Source organism: Leuciscus leuciscus (assembly GCF_965113295.1).
Source record: "Leuciscus leuciscus genome assembly, chromosome: 13".
In the NCBI taxonomy this organism is placed as follows: domain Eukaryota; kingdom Metazoa; phylum Chordata; class Actinopteri; order Cypriniformes; family Leuciscidae; genus Leuciscus; species Leuciscus leuciscus.
Genome location: NC_138737.1, coordinates 40,532,426 through 40,548,086, shown reverse-complemented (window position 1 = coordinate 40,548,086; position 15,661 = coordinate 40,532,426). Strand labels below are relative to the sequence as shown.

At 44.2% G+C, this 15,661-nt stretch overlaps 3 protein-coding genes across 3 annotated transcripts in view; all 3 read right to left on the bottom strand.

Annotated features, from left to right (window-relative positions):
* Positions 1-5,453, bottom strand: part of LOC309513406 (uncharacterized protein) — a gene marked incomplete at its 3' end in the record, with an annotated part of 9,710 nt that extends 4,257 nt beyond the window's left edge. Inside the window, exons 1-2 of the mRNA XM_082189199.1 lie at positions 5,262-5,453; positions 4,155-5,183 (exon numbers count right to left, since the gene is read on the bottom strand). Of these exons, the coding sequence (XP_082045325.1) occupies positions 4,155-5,183 (1,029 nt within the window). The 5' untranslated portion in view covers positions 5,262-5,453. The remainder of the gene's footprint in view (positions 1-4,154; positions 5,184-5,261) is intronic.
* LOC309512978 (uncharacterized protein) overlaps positions 46-15,661 on the bottom strand; it is a 58,336-nt gene continuing 42,720 nt past the window's right edge. Inside the window, exon 2 of the mRNA XM_082188753.1 lies at positions 46-591. The gene's annotated coding sequence lies outside the window, so the exon portion shown is untranslated. The remainder of the gene's footprint in view (positions 592-15,661) is intronic.
* Positions 7,197-14,816, bottom strand: LOC309512933 (alpha-2-macroglobulin-like). Its single transcript, XM_082188677.1, has 29 exons — positions 14,658-14,816; positions 14,503-14,587; positions 14,319-14,433; positions 14,125-14,245; positions 13,936-14,045; positions 13,693-13,863; positions 13,395-13,622; positions 13,092-13,304; positions 12,863-13,015; positions 12,244-12,369; positions 12,062-12,155; positions 11,256-11,391; positions 10,941-11,166; positions 10,733-10,856; positions 10,068-10,189; positions 9,942-9,993; positions 9,741-9,824; positions 9,483-9,659; positions 9,304-9,379; positions 9,054-9,210; positions 8,900-8,974; positions 8,651-8,813; positions 8,389-8,573; positions 8,099-8,317; positions 7,916-8,031; positions 7,735-7,816; positions 7,558-7,641; positions 7,374-7,479; positions 7,197-7,293 (listed from the first exon to the last, which is right to left on the bottom strand). Exons 1-29 carry the CDS (start codon positions 14,722-14,724, stop codon positions 7,253-7,255), a joined length of 3,708 nt encoding a protein of 1,235 aa, XP_082044803.1. The 5' UTR covers positions 14,725-14,816; the 3' UTR covers positions 7,197-7,252.

Here is a 15,661-nt window from a genome sequence, read left to right as displayed (position 1 = left end):
TCCTCACTGGCCTTCCCAAAAAGACCATAAGACAGTTGCAGCTCATACAGAACGCTGCCGCCAGGATTCTGAGCAGAACCAGGAAATATGAACATATCACACCAGTCCTCAGGTCTTTACACTGGCTCCCAGTTAGATTTAGGATTGATTTTAAAGTATTATTACTGGTATATAAGTCATTCAATGGCCTAGGACCTCAATACATTGCAGATATGCTCACTGAATATAAACCCAACAGATCACTCAGATCATTAGGATCATATCATCTAGAAATACCAAGGGTTCACTCTAAGCATGGTGAGTCTGCTTTTAGCTATTATGCTGGAACCAGCTTCCAGAAGAGATCAGATGTGCTCCTACAGTGGTCACATTCAAATCCAGACTCAAAACACTTCTGTTTAGCTATGCATTTACTGAATGAGCACTGTGCCACTGTTCGTCCGACTGTACTGTAGCCTACTGTATTTCATTTTATTTTTCTAAACTGTTTTAATTATTCTTATTTCTTTTTATTATTTTAATTTCTTCTATGTAAAGCACTTTGAATTGCCATTGTGTATGAAATGTGCTATATAAATAAACTTGCCTTGCCTTGCCTTGCCTAACCGTAAATGTGTCTCCTGCAAAAACAAAACATCAGTTTCCAATTGTTTAAGATGGGAAAAAATCCTAGAACGTTTCACAGGACCGTTTATCCCCTTAACATTCCAGGACAGAAACCTAACTGCAGCTCCCCCTACTGGGCTTTTACCGCCTGCGTTATTTATCATAGGAGACATCCAAAATTTGTATGATTAGCCTGAACCACATTATGGAAGTGCATTTGTGGTCATAAGTGATGTCAACACACACTGTGTGCAGTTGTGTAGAAGTAAAATAAAATAGTAATAATAATGAACTAAAAATACAGTTTAACATCGCTGTGTGCATCTTTAGAAGAAAAGGTGTTGCCATGTAAATAAAATGTTCCCCAGTTCTCATGAAACTTAAGTTGGAATAGAAAAAGAAAAAGAAATCCCATTGAACACCACAAACCTATATCTTCTTCCCCAAGAAAACCGCAGGAATTCCCAGACGGAAAACTTCCAAGACATCTAGCGTTGTTTATAACTTTTATCCTAACCTGAGGATGGCTCCTCTCTCAGTAAGTGATTTGTGTTCTACCTATATACAATTATCTATTCGGCGGCTCACCTTGAGAAAAAAGAAAAAGGGGACCAAACTAAATCAATAAAATAAAATTGAAAGTAATATGATATATCCCTGATTTGCATCTGGATCACCAGTGCTCACTGTGCAATTAAACAGAGCACGTTTGGACTGATAAAAGTATGTAAAATAAATCAAAGTGGCTGACCTAGTTAAATTAAAATGTATCCAGCTCTCTTGGGACAGATATTGTCAGTTAATTTACCTTACTAAAATTGACCAGTCTGTGAAATGGCCATATGCCAGTTATGTGTGAAAGCCACACAAACTAAAAGCATTAGTTTTGAGATAGAACTTTTGAGAGAAGTTCAGGAGATAGAACTAATTAGTGAAATCAGCTGGCTGAGTTCATGGGTGTGGAATAAACATAATGGCAGGACTTTTACTTTCTGACCCCTGGACTTTACACCTCTGGATTGGCATGGTAATGGGTATGACAATGTTGTATGTTTGGTCTTGGCGGAGTAGATCTGCTACGCTGCTGCGGCAGAGCAAGTACAGGACTTGCTACGACCAATACATACACGACACGCTGCTGAGAGCAAGTTAGACATGCTGCTGCTGTACAATATAGCGTACATGAATTACCCCCCAACAGAGCAGGTGACATGGCCATTGACAATACAATACAAGCCAAGTGTACTGTGCGTCAAAAAATCCACCACCCCCAGCAGATCTACCGCCAAAACATATGTACTGCTGCTGCACCGAAGAGCCATAGGAACGTGTGCATGCTAGCTATGTGTGCCTGGCCCTTTAGTTTTGAATATGACAAGTGGGGTGAATGCTTGGTCTAGGCGAACTAGCTCTACCTACGCAGTATTCCCCCAAGCAGATCTAGCCATTAAACATGTGGCTACCATGTCAAATGGCTTAATTCTAGTGGCCTGTGACTATGTGTGCCTGAGCCAAAAAGCTCAAACATATTCAATTAGAACGTGCATTATGTGTGGCTTTAACAAATGGTAACATGTTGCAGGCTGATAGAGACAAGAAACGAAACCCCCCACAATCACCTGAGCAAATAGTATGATGATTTAGCATCGTTTGATAATCGTCATTGTCAAACCCTCTACACTCCCAAATGTGTAGTCATTTGGACAACGGATGAATAATGGAGTATGACTAACATGTATTCAGCTGAACCGAGCCCAAACAAACACACACACACACACACACACACACACACGAGTAAATGAAAACATCAGCCTTGTGTGTTGTTGGTAAATAAAGTAATAGCCCCAGTTATATGGCTGTAAGTTTTCTCATGTCCACTATGCTTAGTCGCAGTACCCTTACGTAAAAGGCTTGCTGCTTCTGGATCTTAATCCGTAAAACTGCTGCTGTGTGCTGGTATTTTACTCCATCAAATGCAAGACTATAAAACAGCTTTCTTAAACAATAAGCATTGGTTTATGTTTCGTAGATTGAGCAAAGTTTAAGATTTACACATGAATGCCCATCCCGTTTCTGGAACCCAAAAGTTCTCAGAATTTAGTGATGGTGCTTAATGAAGATGCTGTAAAGCAGTGTCTCCACGAAGAGAATAAAAATGTACCGCAAACGTACTCGGTTACTAACGTAACCTCGGTTCTCTCTAGAAGAGGGAACGAGTACTGCGTGAGATATCTTACGCTAGGGGAAAATCCTTTTTCCGCGAGATATTGAAGCCAAAAATGATCCTTAATTTTGTAATAATGCAAAACGCGTTGCGGCAGCATGCAGACATAGGCGAGGCAGCTCGCGCGCCTATTGGCTGCTCTGCGGCAACTGCAGCAGCCTATCGAGCCAGGCCTGGCGTGACGCCAAACCCAATCAGGGCACTTCACGCCCGCTGCGTCACGTCCCGCCGAAATGGGCGTGGTCTAGGCCTATAAATACCGCTCGCAGGCAGCTATTATCTGGTTTTTCATCATCGAAGCAACCAGAGCGTGTGCATGCACGGCAAGATACGCAGAACTCGTTCCCTCTTCTAGAGAGAACCGAGGTTACGTTAGTAACCGAGTACGTTCTCTTACGAGAGGTCTCTCGTACTGCGTAAGATATCTTACGCTAGGGGACCCAATGCAAAACGCCGTGCATGCTGAGATCTGACACCAAAGACCCAAGGGCGAAAGCCCGGGGTACATATAGTGCACAATCACCCAAGGAACTCACAGGGAGTCCGGGAAGAGGGAGGGGCGAAGCCGCACTCTTCCACATATGGCAGCGTCGCTTAGACGTGAATTTCATCATACAGACAGGGCGGGGTACGGCCTGAACTGATGGGGAAATGTTGGTCTTACACAGTTTGCCCAGGCACATCTCGTGCTGCTGCTTTTCACTGTCGAACATCGAGCTGTGCTCAGTAGACGCAGCATTCTGAGCTGATAGCATCAGGTCAGATAATACTGGTTAACTTAGACCGACAGCAGCCTGGCCTGCAGGGCGGGAACCTCTAGGTTGTAGAACCTTATAAATGTAGACGGGGAGGCCCAGCCTGCCGCCATACAAATATCTTGCAAGGCAATCCCACTTGACCAGGCCCACGAAGAGGCCATGCCTCTCGTGGAGTGCGCTCTGACGCCCAACGGGCACTGCATGCCCTTGGAGGCGTATGCCAGCGCTATAGCATCAACTATCCATCTGGATAGGCTCTGTTTCGACGCGGCTAGTCCCTTTGAACGCCCGCTAAACGAAACAAAGAGCTGCTCCGTCTGTCTGAAAACAGACGAGCGAGACACATAAGCTCATAATGCCCTGACTGGGCAAAGGAGGCTCGCGTCTCTTTCCTCATCAGGGACCGGTAGGGCTGACAGGGAGATAACCTGCGCCATAAACGGTGTGTTGAGGGATTTTGGAACATAACCGTGCTTAGGTTTGAGTATAACTTTTGAGTCTTTAGGCCCAAACTCCATGCACGTCGCGCTCACAGAGAGCGCGTGTAGGTCCCCTATGCGCTTCACTGAAGCGAGAGCCAGCAGAAACACAGTCTTGAAAGACAGATGTTTCAAATCAATTGACTGTAAAGGCTCAAATGGCGCACCTTTCATGGCTTCCAGAACCGTAGAAAGGTCCCATACGGGGACTGAGGGAGGTCTGGGAGGATTCAGTCTCTTAGCCCCTCTAAGGAAGCGGATGACTAAATCGTTCCTTCCTATTGACTGACCAAGCGTTGTTCCTGAGAACGCTGCTATAGCCGCCACATAAACTTTGAGCGTGGAGGGGGCCCTGCCCTTATCCAACAGCTCTTGTAGGAAGGAAAGCACCTCAGTCACTCCACAGTCTGTGGGTGACACGCCACGGGCTGTGCACCAGCCCGAAAACACTGACCATTTCGAGGAGTAGAGCCGTCTCGTAGACGGAGCTCTAGCCTGCGTGATCGTGTTTAATACTCCTTTAGGGAGTCCAACATGTACCCGTTGATGGCCCAGACATGAAGGGACCACAATTCCGGGTGAGGATGCCAGATCGAGCCGTGGGCCTGTGAGAGGAGGTCTCTCCTCACTGGTACTGGCCACGGGGCAGTACTTGCTAACTGCATCACGACTGGGAACCAAGGTTGGTTTTACCAGAACGGTGCCACCAGCAATACTGAGCATCCTTCTTCCCTGATCCGCTCTATCACCTGAGGCAGGAGAGACGGGGGGAAAAGCATAGAGCGGGCGGCGGGGCCACACATGGGCCAGCGCGTCCCTGCTCTTGGAGAAAAATTCCGGACAGTGAGCGTTTTCTTGAGACGCGAACAGGTCTACTTCCGCTCTGCCGAATTTCTTCCACAGCAGTTGGACTGTCTGTGGGTGTAGAGACCATTCGCCTGCCGGAACATTGTTCCTGGACAGTCTGTCTGGTCCTATATTCAGGAGCCCTGGCACGTGCGCTGCTCTGAGCGAGCGCAGGTTGCACTGAGCCCATACCAGGAGGCGTTCTGCCAGCCTGTACAGGTTCCTGGACCTGAGGCCGCCCTGGCGATTTATGTAGGACACCACAGACATGTTGTCCGAACGGACCAGGACGTGGCGTCCTTTTATTTGGGGACAAAAACGCGTCAGCGCGTTGTCTACTGCCAGCATTTCGAGGCAGTTTATGTGCAGGAGCTTCTCCCGTTCCGACCACTGGCCGAAGAACGGTCTGCCCTCGAGCAGCGCTCCCCATCCCGAGGTGGACGCGTCCGTGGACACCACTTTCACCCTCGAGGAAGTCCCCAGGCTTACACCTGATTGGTACCAGTCGTTCGCTCTCCAAGGTTTCAGAGCTGTGACGCACTTCTGATTGAGGAAGCCCTGCTGGGAGAGGATGATTCCTGCTCTATCCTGGCGTCAGGCAGTGAGGATTGGGCGGGCTCTGAGGATCCCGCGCCCCCTGCCCGCACATCGTCAGGCAAGAGAACGTCCATCGAGACGGAGCTCATGCGAGTACTCGCACAGGCCGCGGCGAGCCTCGGCCTCGAGTGGTCTTCGCCCGAGCAGCCCGCTCACAACCGGCTGGATGGCACCGGTACTGGCTGAACACTGGTGGTGGTTGAGGAGATTCCCCCTATATGATTGTGAAGCGCTATATAAATACCTTGCCTGCACACGGGATTTGTGTGCAGGCAAGCGGGTGACAGAACCGGCTTGTTGGCTGCAGAAAACACTGGAACAGTCACATTTGCTGGAACTGGACGAGCGAATAGCTTTGGTGTGAGTCCGGCCGCAGTGGGACTTGAAGTGGGACGCTGAGTGTGGCTCTGCACGAGCCGCAGGAAGGCATCTTGAAAAAGACGCTAGCTCTTTTTAGAACACACACAAACAGAGTACAGTGTAAAGGAAAGGATATGAGCGCCGGAAAGCGCAGCAGGAAGGCAGGAAGGCGGCGCGGCCAGCGACTTCAGTGACTCGTCCCGCTGAAGGTGCTCTCTCTCAGACGGCGCGGCTTCTTCTCCAGCTCCAGCGATGCGTGTGCTTCGCTTGAAGGATGAAAAATCAGATAATAGCTGCCTGCGAGCGGTATTTATAGGCCTAGACCACGCCCATTTCGGCGGGACGTGACGTGACGCAGCGGGCGCGAAGTGCCCTGATTGTGTCTGGCGTCAGCATTATTACAAAATTAAGGATAATTTTTGGCTTCAATATCTCGCGGAAAATGGATTTTCCCCTAGCGTAAGATATCTTACGCAGTACGAGAGACCTCTCGTAAGAGAACACTTAGATTCACGAGTCATTTTACGATATTTGAAAAAGAACTTGCTGATATATCTATTGTCTGAGTTACATTGCTAATGCGTGACTACTTGGCATTTCACATGTCCCATGCAATGGTAATGTCAACACAATTTGAGAGTGAATCCCACATATGCACTTATCTTTGATGTTGGATTTCTAAAAGCACACTGCAAAGGCAAATGCTGACCAAGTAATTGAAGGTTAAACAGCAAACTCATTGGCTACTGAATATGCAAGAACCAATCAGCTGCACCCTATAGATAACTATGTGATTATGAACAAGTGAGTTAACCTATTAGTCTACACAATCTAGACAAGTTTCATGCCAGAACTTTTTATATAGCATTAATCACTGAGAAGTTCAGTATAACATTGAATTAGATTGAGGAAGAAACTTCAGGTATTGTTTGAGTCACATTTTAAATGCTTAATGTAAAACTTACAGAAGTACAGAAACAGACAAGGTTAGGGATGCGTTTAATTTAAATGTACCCCCAATTAAAAACTAGTATACCCTCCTTTATTAGAGAGTACTAAAAGTAACTTAAAAAAATGCTTATGAATTTATTAACAATACGGGAGCATTTTGAGCACTGCTTTTAAATAATTCAAAATTGATTTGAGGCCATTTAATATTCACCATTATCATCTGCCATATCAACTTTTACAACAAAAACGAACCACTGAACTTGCTGGACTATGATACAATTTTTCTAGAAACAATTTGCTGCATTATTTCTTTTATCATTGTAACACTGCTTCCAGCTTCAAACAAACTTTAATCCACAGAAATACGCAAAACACTGATTGTATAAAATGTTTTATTTGATTCATGTTTTGTAGCCAGTACTACTGCACAATCATGGACAGGGGGACGTGTATGTGGTCTCAAACTGATCACCTGAAAAAAAACAAAAAAACAAGAACTTAGCATACAGGAAACTCTACAGGAAATTCAGCCAAACGTTGATGAAAGCCTACTTGTCTGATAATAGTCATAAACATTGATGACTGCTGGCTTGAGATTTTTCACTGCAAGAACCCGTTTTAGCCGTAGCGTGTAAGTTATGGGGAAGCTTTTGAGAACCTGCAATACAGAAGAGATTACAGCACAGATGGACATACATGAAGGTGGCAGCTAGTAATGTACCCAGTGTAGTCTCACCTCTTTCAGATACACTAGGACATGATCATCTTGAGCATCAACCCGCTCCACTAGTGGAGCAAATGATTGGGGTGGAGAACCAAGCTGGAAGGAAAAGACCATCATTTACAGATAATCACATCTGAAGGAGCTTCAAGCATCTTTGGATCTTACAAGTCATCTTAAACCCATACAAACCGGTGACGTATCTGCCGTGAAGCCCGACAGCAGCTTAATGTCCACGATGACCATGTTAGTACTTGCTTGTGTACCACTGTATCTGAATGAAGGGGAATAAAGAGGTTTAGACGACAGGAACAAGCAGCTTTCAGGGCATTAAAGCTTGAGCTGCTTTTAAGAAAGTCAAAGATGTTCTTACTTCACTGTGAAGTTCAACATAAGATTAGCCAGTCTGCAGTCTCCAGTCACCTTTGCTTCGACACTCAGCGTCCTGGAGACTTTAACAGGTGTCGGGATGTTGTAGAAACATGCAATCTATGATAAGTAAAACAGAATTAATATGTGCACAAAAGAAACAAATGCAGAGGGTGAAGATACAGACCTGGACAGACACACAAGCGGATCCTGACGCTTTAATACCATATTTGCCTGGGACTTTCTTCAGCGGCTTCTCCTGATACAGCAGCCTGTTGTCCCGATTCACGTTGAAGCTATAAGAGTCTCCTTCTACTGAGGACTGTACGGTAACGGTGCTGGAGCCATCCAAACTGAACACTTGAGCAGCGTACACAGACAGGGCATGAAGAGCCGCCACAGTGTCCTAAAACAAGGAAATGATTAATAACTCCCAAACATGAGAACAAGCAACCATATATGAGTGGTCAGAGGCACCTGGGTGGAGGAAAAGCCTCCATAGGGATTCTGCTGGGTCACCAGCCAGTTGACAATGCGGTTAGCATAGCTCAGAGAAGCCGTTGTGAGGGGCTTGACTGTGAGAACTGCTAGCAGCACATAAGAGCTGATCTCCACCGCCACAGTATCACCAGATGTAGACTGAGACCAATGGAGTTTAATGCCTAAGGATGAGATGGAGGGGATAAAGTTGACACCATAGAACCTGATGAAAATCTCAAGAGGCCATTTAAATTTTCACCTTCAGAAATGGCACGATTCTTCAAAGTGGTTAGAAGCTGTGATCGAGTGGTGGTCTCTCCAGCCAGACTGAAGGTGTAGGCCAGAAGAGCCGTGGTGTAAGTGTTTCCCAGGTTCCCAACAACAGGCCTCAGGCAAGACAAAGCGTTGGTAATGACGGGATCCTAAAAAAAAAAAAGAAGCAAGTGTCAGACTAAAGCCAGAACAGGAAGGTCATCTGTAAGGAGCTCATACAACTACTGAAGTTTACCGTGGAGGGGACGCCTAGCTCAAGCAGTGATGCAGTGATGTAGGCGGTCATTGTAATGTTATCATCAACTCCACCCTAAAACACCAGTAAGTGGATTAAGAATAGTTTCATCCCTTGAATACATCATGGAGCATTTGAAGAAACATGTGTCCACCTTTAGGGCATAATGGTACAGAGTTCCCTGCTGCATGAAACAGCCGTCTGAAACCTGCTGGCTGATCAACCAATCCTTTGCACTCTGAAGGACATTCGGATCTATGAAGATGAAGTCCCTCGCTAGACCAAAAGATCTCAGGACAAAGGCAGTCAACCTGACCGTGGAGGAAGTTCATGACGAACTAAATATATAAACTGCTTCATCTTCTAGTGACAATACTAGAGTCCAGAACCAGCCTGAAACTCACCATGTATTTGATTCATCATAACCAAATGTGCTGTATGATCCATCACTGTGCCTGTAGTTTAGTTGTCCTTGGTATCCTGTTCAGGTCAAAATCCACAAGAAATTAGACAGTCTGCCACAATCCAATGAAAAAACTAAACGTCCTTTGGACGTCCTTAGTCTCCCAAGTTAAACCCACACCTCTTTGAAGGTAGCCTGTGGCGGTCTCTCGGATGGCTGCAGTGAGTTGCCTCGTGACTTGCAGGTACTGCAGTAAGTAAATATCTGGAGCAAGAACACCCATATTCTGTTCTCCACAACCATATGGCATCTCTAACAACCCATCTAGTTTATTCAGTGCACGACCCATTATGTCTCCTATGAGAGGAATAGAAACAAGCCATATGTTATTCTGCTGAAAGTCACACTGCTGGTTTCTCCAAAAATGAACAGCTTTACCTAGGACTGAAACGGAGCATCTGGCTGATCCCTGGATCACGTTTGTAGGAAACGTCAGAGTCACATCTTCAGAAAGGACATTTCCTGCGGTCCAAACAGAACAAATCAGCACAGAGCGCTAGGCTAATGTTTGTCTACTAATGTTTGGCTGTACGCTTCTGGGGGGGGGATATGTTTGAGAATCACTGAGTGCAAACAAACCCTTTGGACACAGTAACCAACTCTGGGTGTCTGTCCTTTCAACTCCTTCAGGCTATAAAAGCAATACACACATCAGTAAAGCAGCATGAGCTCCATGATCAAACTCCAGAAGGCTGGTTAACTCACCAGGACAAGTAGACTTTGAGTGACTACATCAATACGTCCTCTCCTTGGCACAGTCACAACCTCAGTGCCACATCGAGTCTGGGACGGTTCAGCTGAAGCACTGACAGTCACATTAACAGCTCCTGCAGTGACAGACAAGTGGTGATGAATCATTTTAGTTGCGATTGTGATTGTCACTTCTCCATTACACAAACCCACTAGCTGTTCGTCCTAATAGCAGTTTTGACATTTGCAGTTTCTTGAATTGGAATTGACTGGCACTGTTTGCTCTGACTAAATCTGTGATCAAACCTTAGTGATAAACTTGACTATTGTTTGCAATTGTTGAATAGATGCAACCTCTGTCAGTCTTTAGTTAATAGAAAAAACACTTAACAGTTCCAGATTGTTTGTTCATATTAGGAAATCCACCATTTTAGCTTTTGAGTAGGAGCTTGTTTGTTCATAATGTGGAGTTACATTCATATGACTCAATTTATTAAATATAAAGCAGGAAACTAGATTAGATAAACCATGTTTATGAATTGTTCTCTTGATTTGTGCTTAAAGTGCTATAATTCAGAAGAAAAAATATATATATATAAATATATACACACACACACTATTGTGCATCCCTATGGTGAGTAACACCTTAAACACTTCAGTAGAGACTGTACAAAACTGACCAAGGAGAGAAGCTGTGAAACCCCATTTAAAGGTTATTCTCCCATTGGCACAGAGACAAGATGAATACGGATCATTCAATGGTTTCAGAGTGAAGGCCGAGGATTGAGCTGGAGTTACTCGAACCTGCCAATGAAACAAGAGCACATGGAGCAAAGACACATCACCTACTCTATACAGATCCATTATATAAAAGAAACCATGACAGACCATGATGCACTCGGACAGATAGCTGAAGACGGTGGCCTTCAGCTCAAAAGACTCCCCCCGGACGATGGAGTACGGCAGCGTGAGCTCCAGGAAAAAGGGCTGGAATACCGTCAGCAGAGCAGGAGAAGCAAGACCGAAACCTTTGGCAGACAGGCAGAACGCCTCAGTCTCCCATGTGGTGATTGTGTCAGGAACCTTGAGGGGAACTTGTGTGGATCCAGTGTTTCTGAAAAAAGGACAGCAGAAAATAGAAGCGAGGGGGACAGCAGTAAAAATTGTGGGCAAGTAGTTTTAGCAACAAGAGGTTTTACTAACCCCACTTGAGCAAGCTGCCAGATCCAGGTTTCTGGAAAGTAAACCCTGACGGTCACATCATTGGTGGAGCTGCTCTCACTTCCCCCTGCTGCTGACGCAGAGGATTCCAATGGTGCAAAGGCCCGCAACTCAAATGCTGAAATAAGACAAGACTAGAAGTGCCTGCTTTTTGAATGCATTCAAGTTCTGAAGTTACAAAATATCTAAACAGCCCCTCATTGCATTTAAAGCGGCAGTGTGAGATTTTTAGCAGCGGCAGTGTGAGATTTTTAGCAGCATCTAGTGGTGTTTGCGAATTGCAACCAACAGAAGTTACGGTGGCCAACAGATGTCGTCGTCTGAGACCGCAGAGAGTAGCCAGATAAGCAATGAGGTTTATTTACAAAGACAAGTTAATAATTTGTGTTTACTTAATTCAGTAAAATCATATGTTTGTTACTTATTCATCATTGTGTTGATGACGTGTAGTTTTATTTGCTTTAGCTTGCTTCTTTGCACGAAGAACAGTGACAAAATGTGTTTGTCCATTTAGGGCCACTGTAGAAACATTTCAATGTAAGGGGACCGGCAGTGCATGTAGATAGAAATGGCGCATTCTTAGGTAATAAAAACAATGGTTCATGTAAGGTTAGGGTCACTGAAAACAGTTATGTATATGATATTGCATTTCTGTCAACAGATCCTCCTAAATATTACACAATGCACCTTTTTAAAAACAAAAAACAAGTTGAGATCAAATAACCTTAGGTTCACCAAGTCATGCAGAAAAAAAAAAAAAAGAAAAAAGTATAACTGCATAGACTTACGTCTGGGGTTATTCCGATAATAAACCAGGTCTTTGTACTTCAGGCAATCAGGTTCTCGTACATTCAGATTTGTTGCGAGCTTCAACCCCACACTCTGCCAGAGAAACAAGAGAACACAGAGATGAAACTGAAATCAAGGACCCTGCAGTATTCTGACTACATGGTCATGAAGGATTTTCTACCTTGAAACTTGTATAGGCATGGTCTGTGCGAACAGCTCGACGGGGTCGAATTGTTAGACACTCCTGTTCATCCTCAACGCTGTATGGATAACCTGATTGCGACCGCACCGGGAGCAAGTCAAACACCTGGGTCAACAAAACAAGTCAACTTTATATAATGCTTTACAATACAGATTGTCTCAAAAGCAGCTTTACGGTGATAAAGAAACAGTTTGTTTCTAAAAGGGAATAGTGTCAGAGTCCAGCTTAAGTTCAGTGATGGTTCATTTCTTGTAATGAATTTAGTTACATTATATATATATATATATAGCCGCTCTAGAGAAAACAGTTCTCATCGTACGGATCAGTTCTCATAATGCGTCAATGCAAGCAGATAGTTGAATATTAAGTGATACAATACAGGTGTTGGCATGTCTCACACTTCTAGAAAATTGAACTAAATGCACTACCATTTGGTCTGTTGGTCACAAGTAAAAAAAAAATAAAAATGGCTTTAAATATAATAGTCACGTCATAATAGTATGGATTCGTCCAATTGATCCATAAGGACAATGAAATCCTATAGTTGAACCTGATGTCAAATTAAGCCCAACAGGAAAACTGAACTGCACATGGGTACCATTTCAGGATTCAGGCGTTGTGTCCCTGGCTTTAAGATCTGGACGCTCTGATCTACAGCACTGAGGCCACACAGGGATCCCGCTTGAGCAGAGACGGTCAGAACGTTTTCCTCACCAGGAACCGCCGTGTCAGGAGAGAACTTTAGAGACACCTGGAACAAGGACCAACACACTAAGACATGTCATCGTTCCCCACTTAAAGCCAAAAGATGCTAGTGCACACCATACCTTGTTTTGGAAACACATTTCAGTTTTAAATGATGCTGTACCAACAACTACACCGTCACTGGGCAGAACACAGTAGACCAGAATCTCCACTACTGGAGCCATATCAACACTGACAGACAGCTGGAACGACACTGAGCCGCTCGTGATGGTATTAGAAGCACTCGCCGTGACCGTCTGAAGCCCATCGAGGACGATCACTCCTCTGGACAAGACCTGACAAAAGACACCAGTGCATAAAATGTGCCAGACAGATCAGTGCAATCAAAACAGAACAATCACCTCAAAACTAATATTTTCAGTCACCATATAGATGATGTCAGTGTTGTAGTTGCCAGTTTCTCCAACAAAAGAATACTTGATGGTCACTGGAAACGCAGCACCACATTTGAGCGGCTGCTTAAGCTCCACTATAGTCAGTTCACTGAACTTTTGGCTGTCAGGAGTAGAAGCTTGGAGAAGCTGAACAACCCTCCTATCGGTGTTGAAGTGTGGGGATTTATATCCATAATAACTCGCTGGAGTTGCACTTGCCTAGAGAACAACAAAATGCAGTTGTAGTCTTGCTAGAGAAGTTGTCATTTAAAATAGAGAAAAATCATACCATCAGATTTAGATCAGCCTTGGGAAGTTTAGCAGTGTTGAGGGAGAACGTGGCCAGTCCGTTCTGGTTCGTGGTTAGATTCAGCAGCAGCTCATCAGGCCCACCGTTACCATTCAGGAGATACACTGCTTTGTTTGCAATTGGAGTCCCATTGAAAAAAGACGCCAAGACCTGTTGGGAAAGACAAAGTTAGGGAAGGGAAACAATGTGAAGGCTTCTGTAACGTCATGAACTTTTACTTGCCTTTCCAGCAATCATTGATCCAAGTCTAAAAGACTCTGGGAGCTCCACAAATTTGATATTCCCTACTTCAAATGTAATGTACACATTTGTGGATTTTGATACAACTACGTCTGGGAAGAAAGAGCAAACATGAAGACAGCAATTAAACATGTACACATGCATCACTGGTTTAATCAGCCAATAACTCACCTGTTCCCTCCTCAGTGATATTCAAGTTAACAAGAAACAAGTCTTCCAAGTTATCCTCAAATTTGGTTTTGAAAAACACAGATGTACTGAAGGTAAGGGAGAAACAGCCTGTGGCATTCATCTGGTTTCAGATGAAAGATAGTCAGTAAAGTCTAGCACAAGAAAATCCTTGCTCTGTATGGCAGGAGTCACACCTTAACAGTTTTATTCAGGCACAGACGAGTCAGACCAGGAACCTCACTGAATGGATATGGCTCACGGCATACTTGCACCAGCGCTTGACCAGGTACAGGTTGCCCATATGTATACCTGGGAAAAATGTTGCAAGGAATGAGATCAAGACCCATCCACCCACAATACAGGAAAATAAAAACTCACTTGGCACAAGCCTCAACTTTCAGTCCCATATCTCCAACGCTGTATGTCTGTGGTGTTTTTACAGCCACGTCAAACTTGGGTAAAACTAAACCAGAAACAAACTGCTTAGTGAGGACGTCAGCTCTGCTGTTGTACTTTTGCACTCAATGACTTACCATATTTTTTCACCTCAAACTCCTGGGAGATCATTCGGTCACCAATAAAAGCCTTTAGTGTGTACATCCCTAGCTGTGCCTCTGGGTTTAACTCATGAGAAAGCTGCAATATCCACCCAGTTGAAGAAATGTTTGTCCACTGACCAATCCGGTTATTTTGATTGTCCTATTGAGAAGATATATATATATATATATATATATATATATATATATATATATGAAAAATAAACTGCATGTCTTCAGTGCTAGTCTTTAGGTTTGAAAACCTAGAGCAGATACTCACCTCAACCACCATAAGACTGTACTGTAAGACACAAATAAAAGACACTTAAATTACATAAATGCTGATTTTAACAACCTGCATTTAACTTGTATACCATTAAAATCAATGGATGTGACAAGATACAGACATACCATTTGATCAAGGGGCACAAATTTGGCATTCATGGTCAAAACTCTGAAATTCACTGCAAAAGGGAAAACCGATAAGAACTTACATCCATTACATAATGCACTTGAACATGTAGAAGATCTATTACACTACAAGTTCTGATCACTTCTAATATTCAACCAAGGGTCATTCACAGCTCACCCATTTGTCCTGGATTGTAGATGGGCTTGTCTGTCTGGATGAAGGTCAAAGGTAGGTAAGATCTGAACATGACTTTCCTCTCTTCTGTCATTTTGAAGACCTTCCCTTGAACTTGCACCTTAAGCGTCTGCACAGATTCCGCATCTACTAGAGGAGCCTGTAGAGAAGTGTTATTAAACAAAAGAAAAGACAAAAATACTGCATGTGCTGCACAATGACAGACCTTGAAACTAAAGCAACGATGAAACTCTGTCAGAGAGCTCTGCTGCACAAGTTGAGTTGTCCTATCTTTATCATAAAGCAAAGAAACCGTCATCTTGAGACTCTCATTGGGCTTTAAAAGACTCGCACACAATTTGGCATCAGAACCGGACTCAATCACAGCAGGGAACGTCACCAAGAAGGCTCTGTG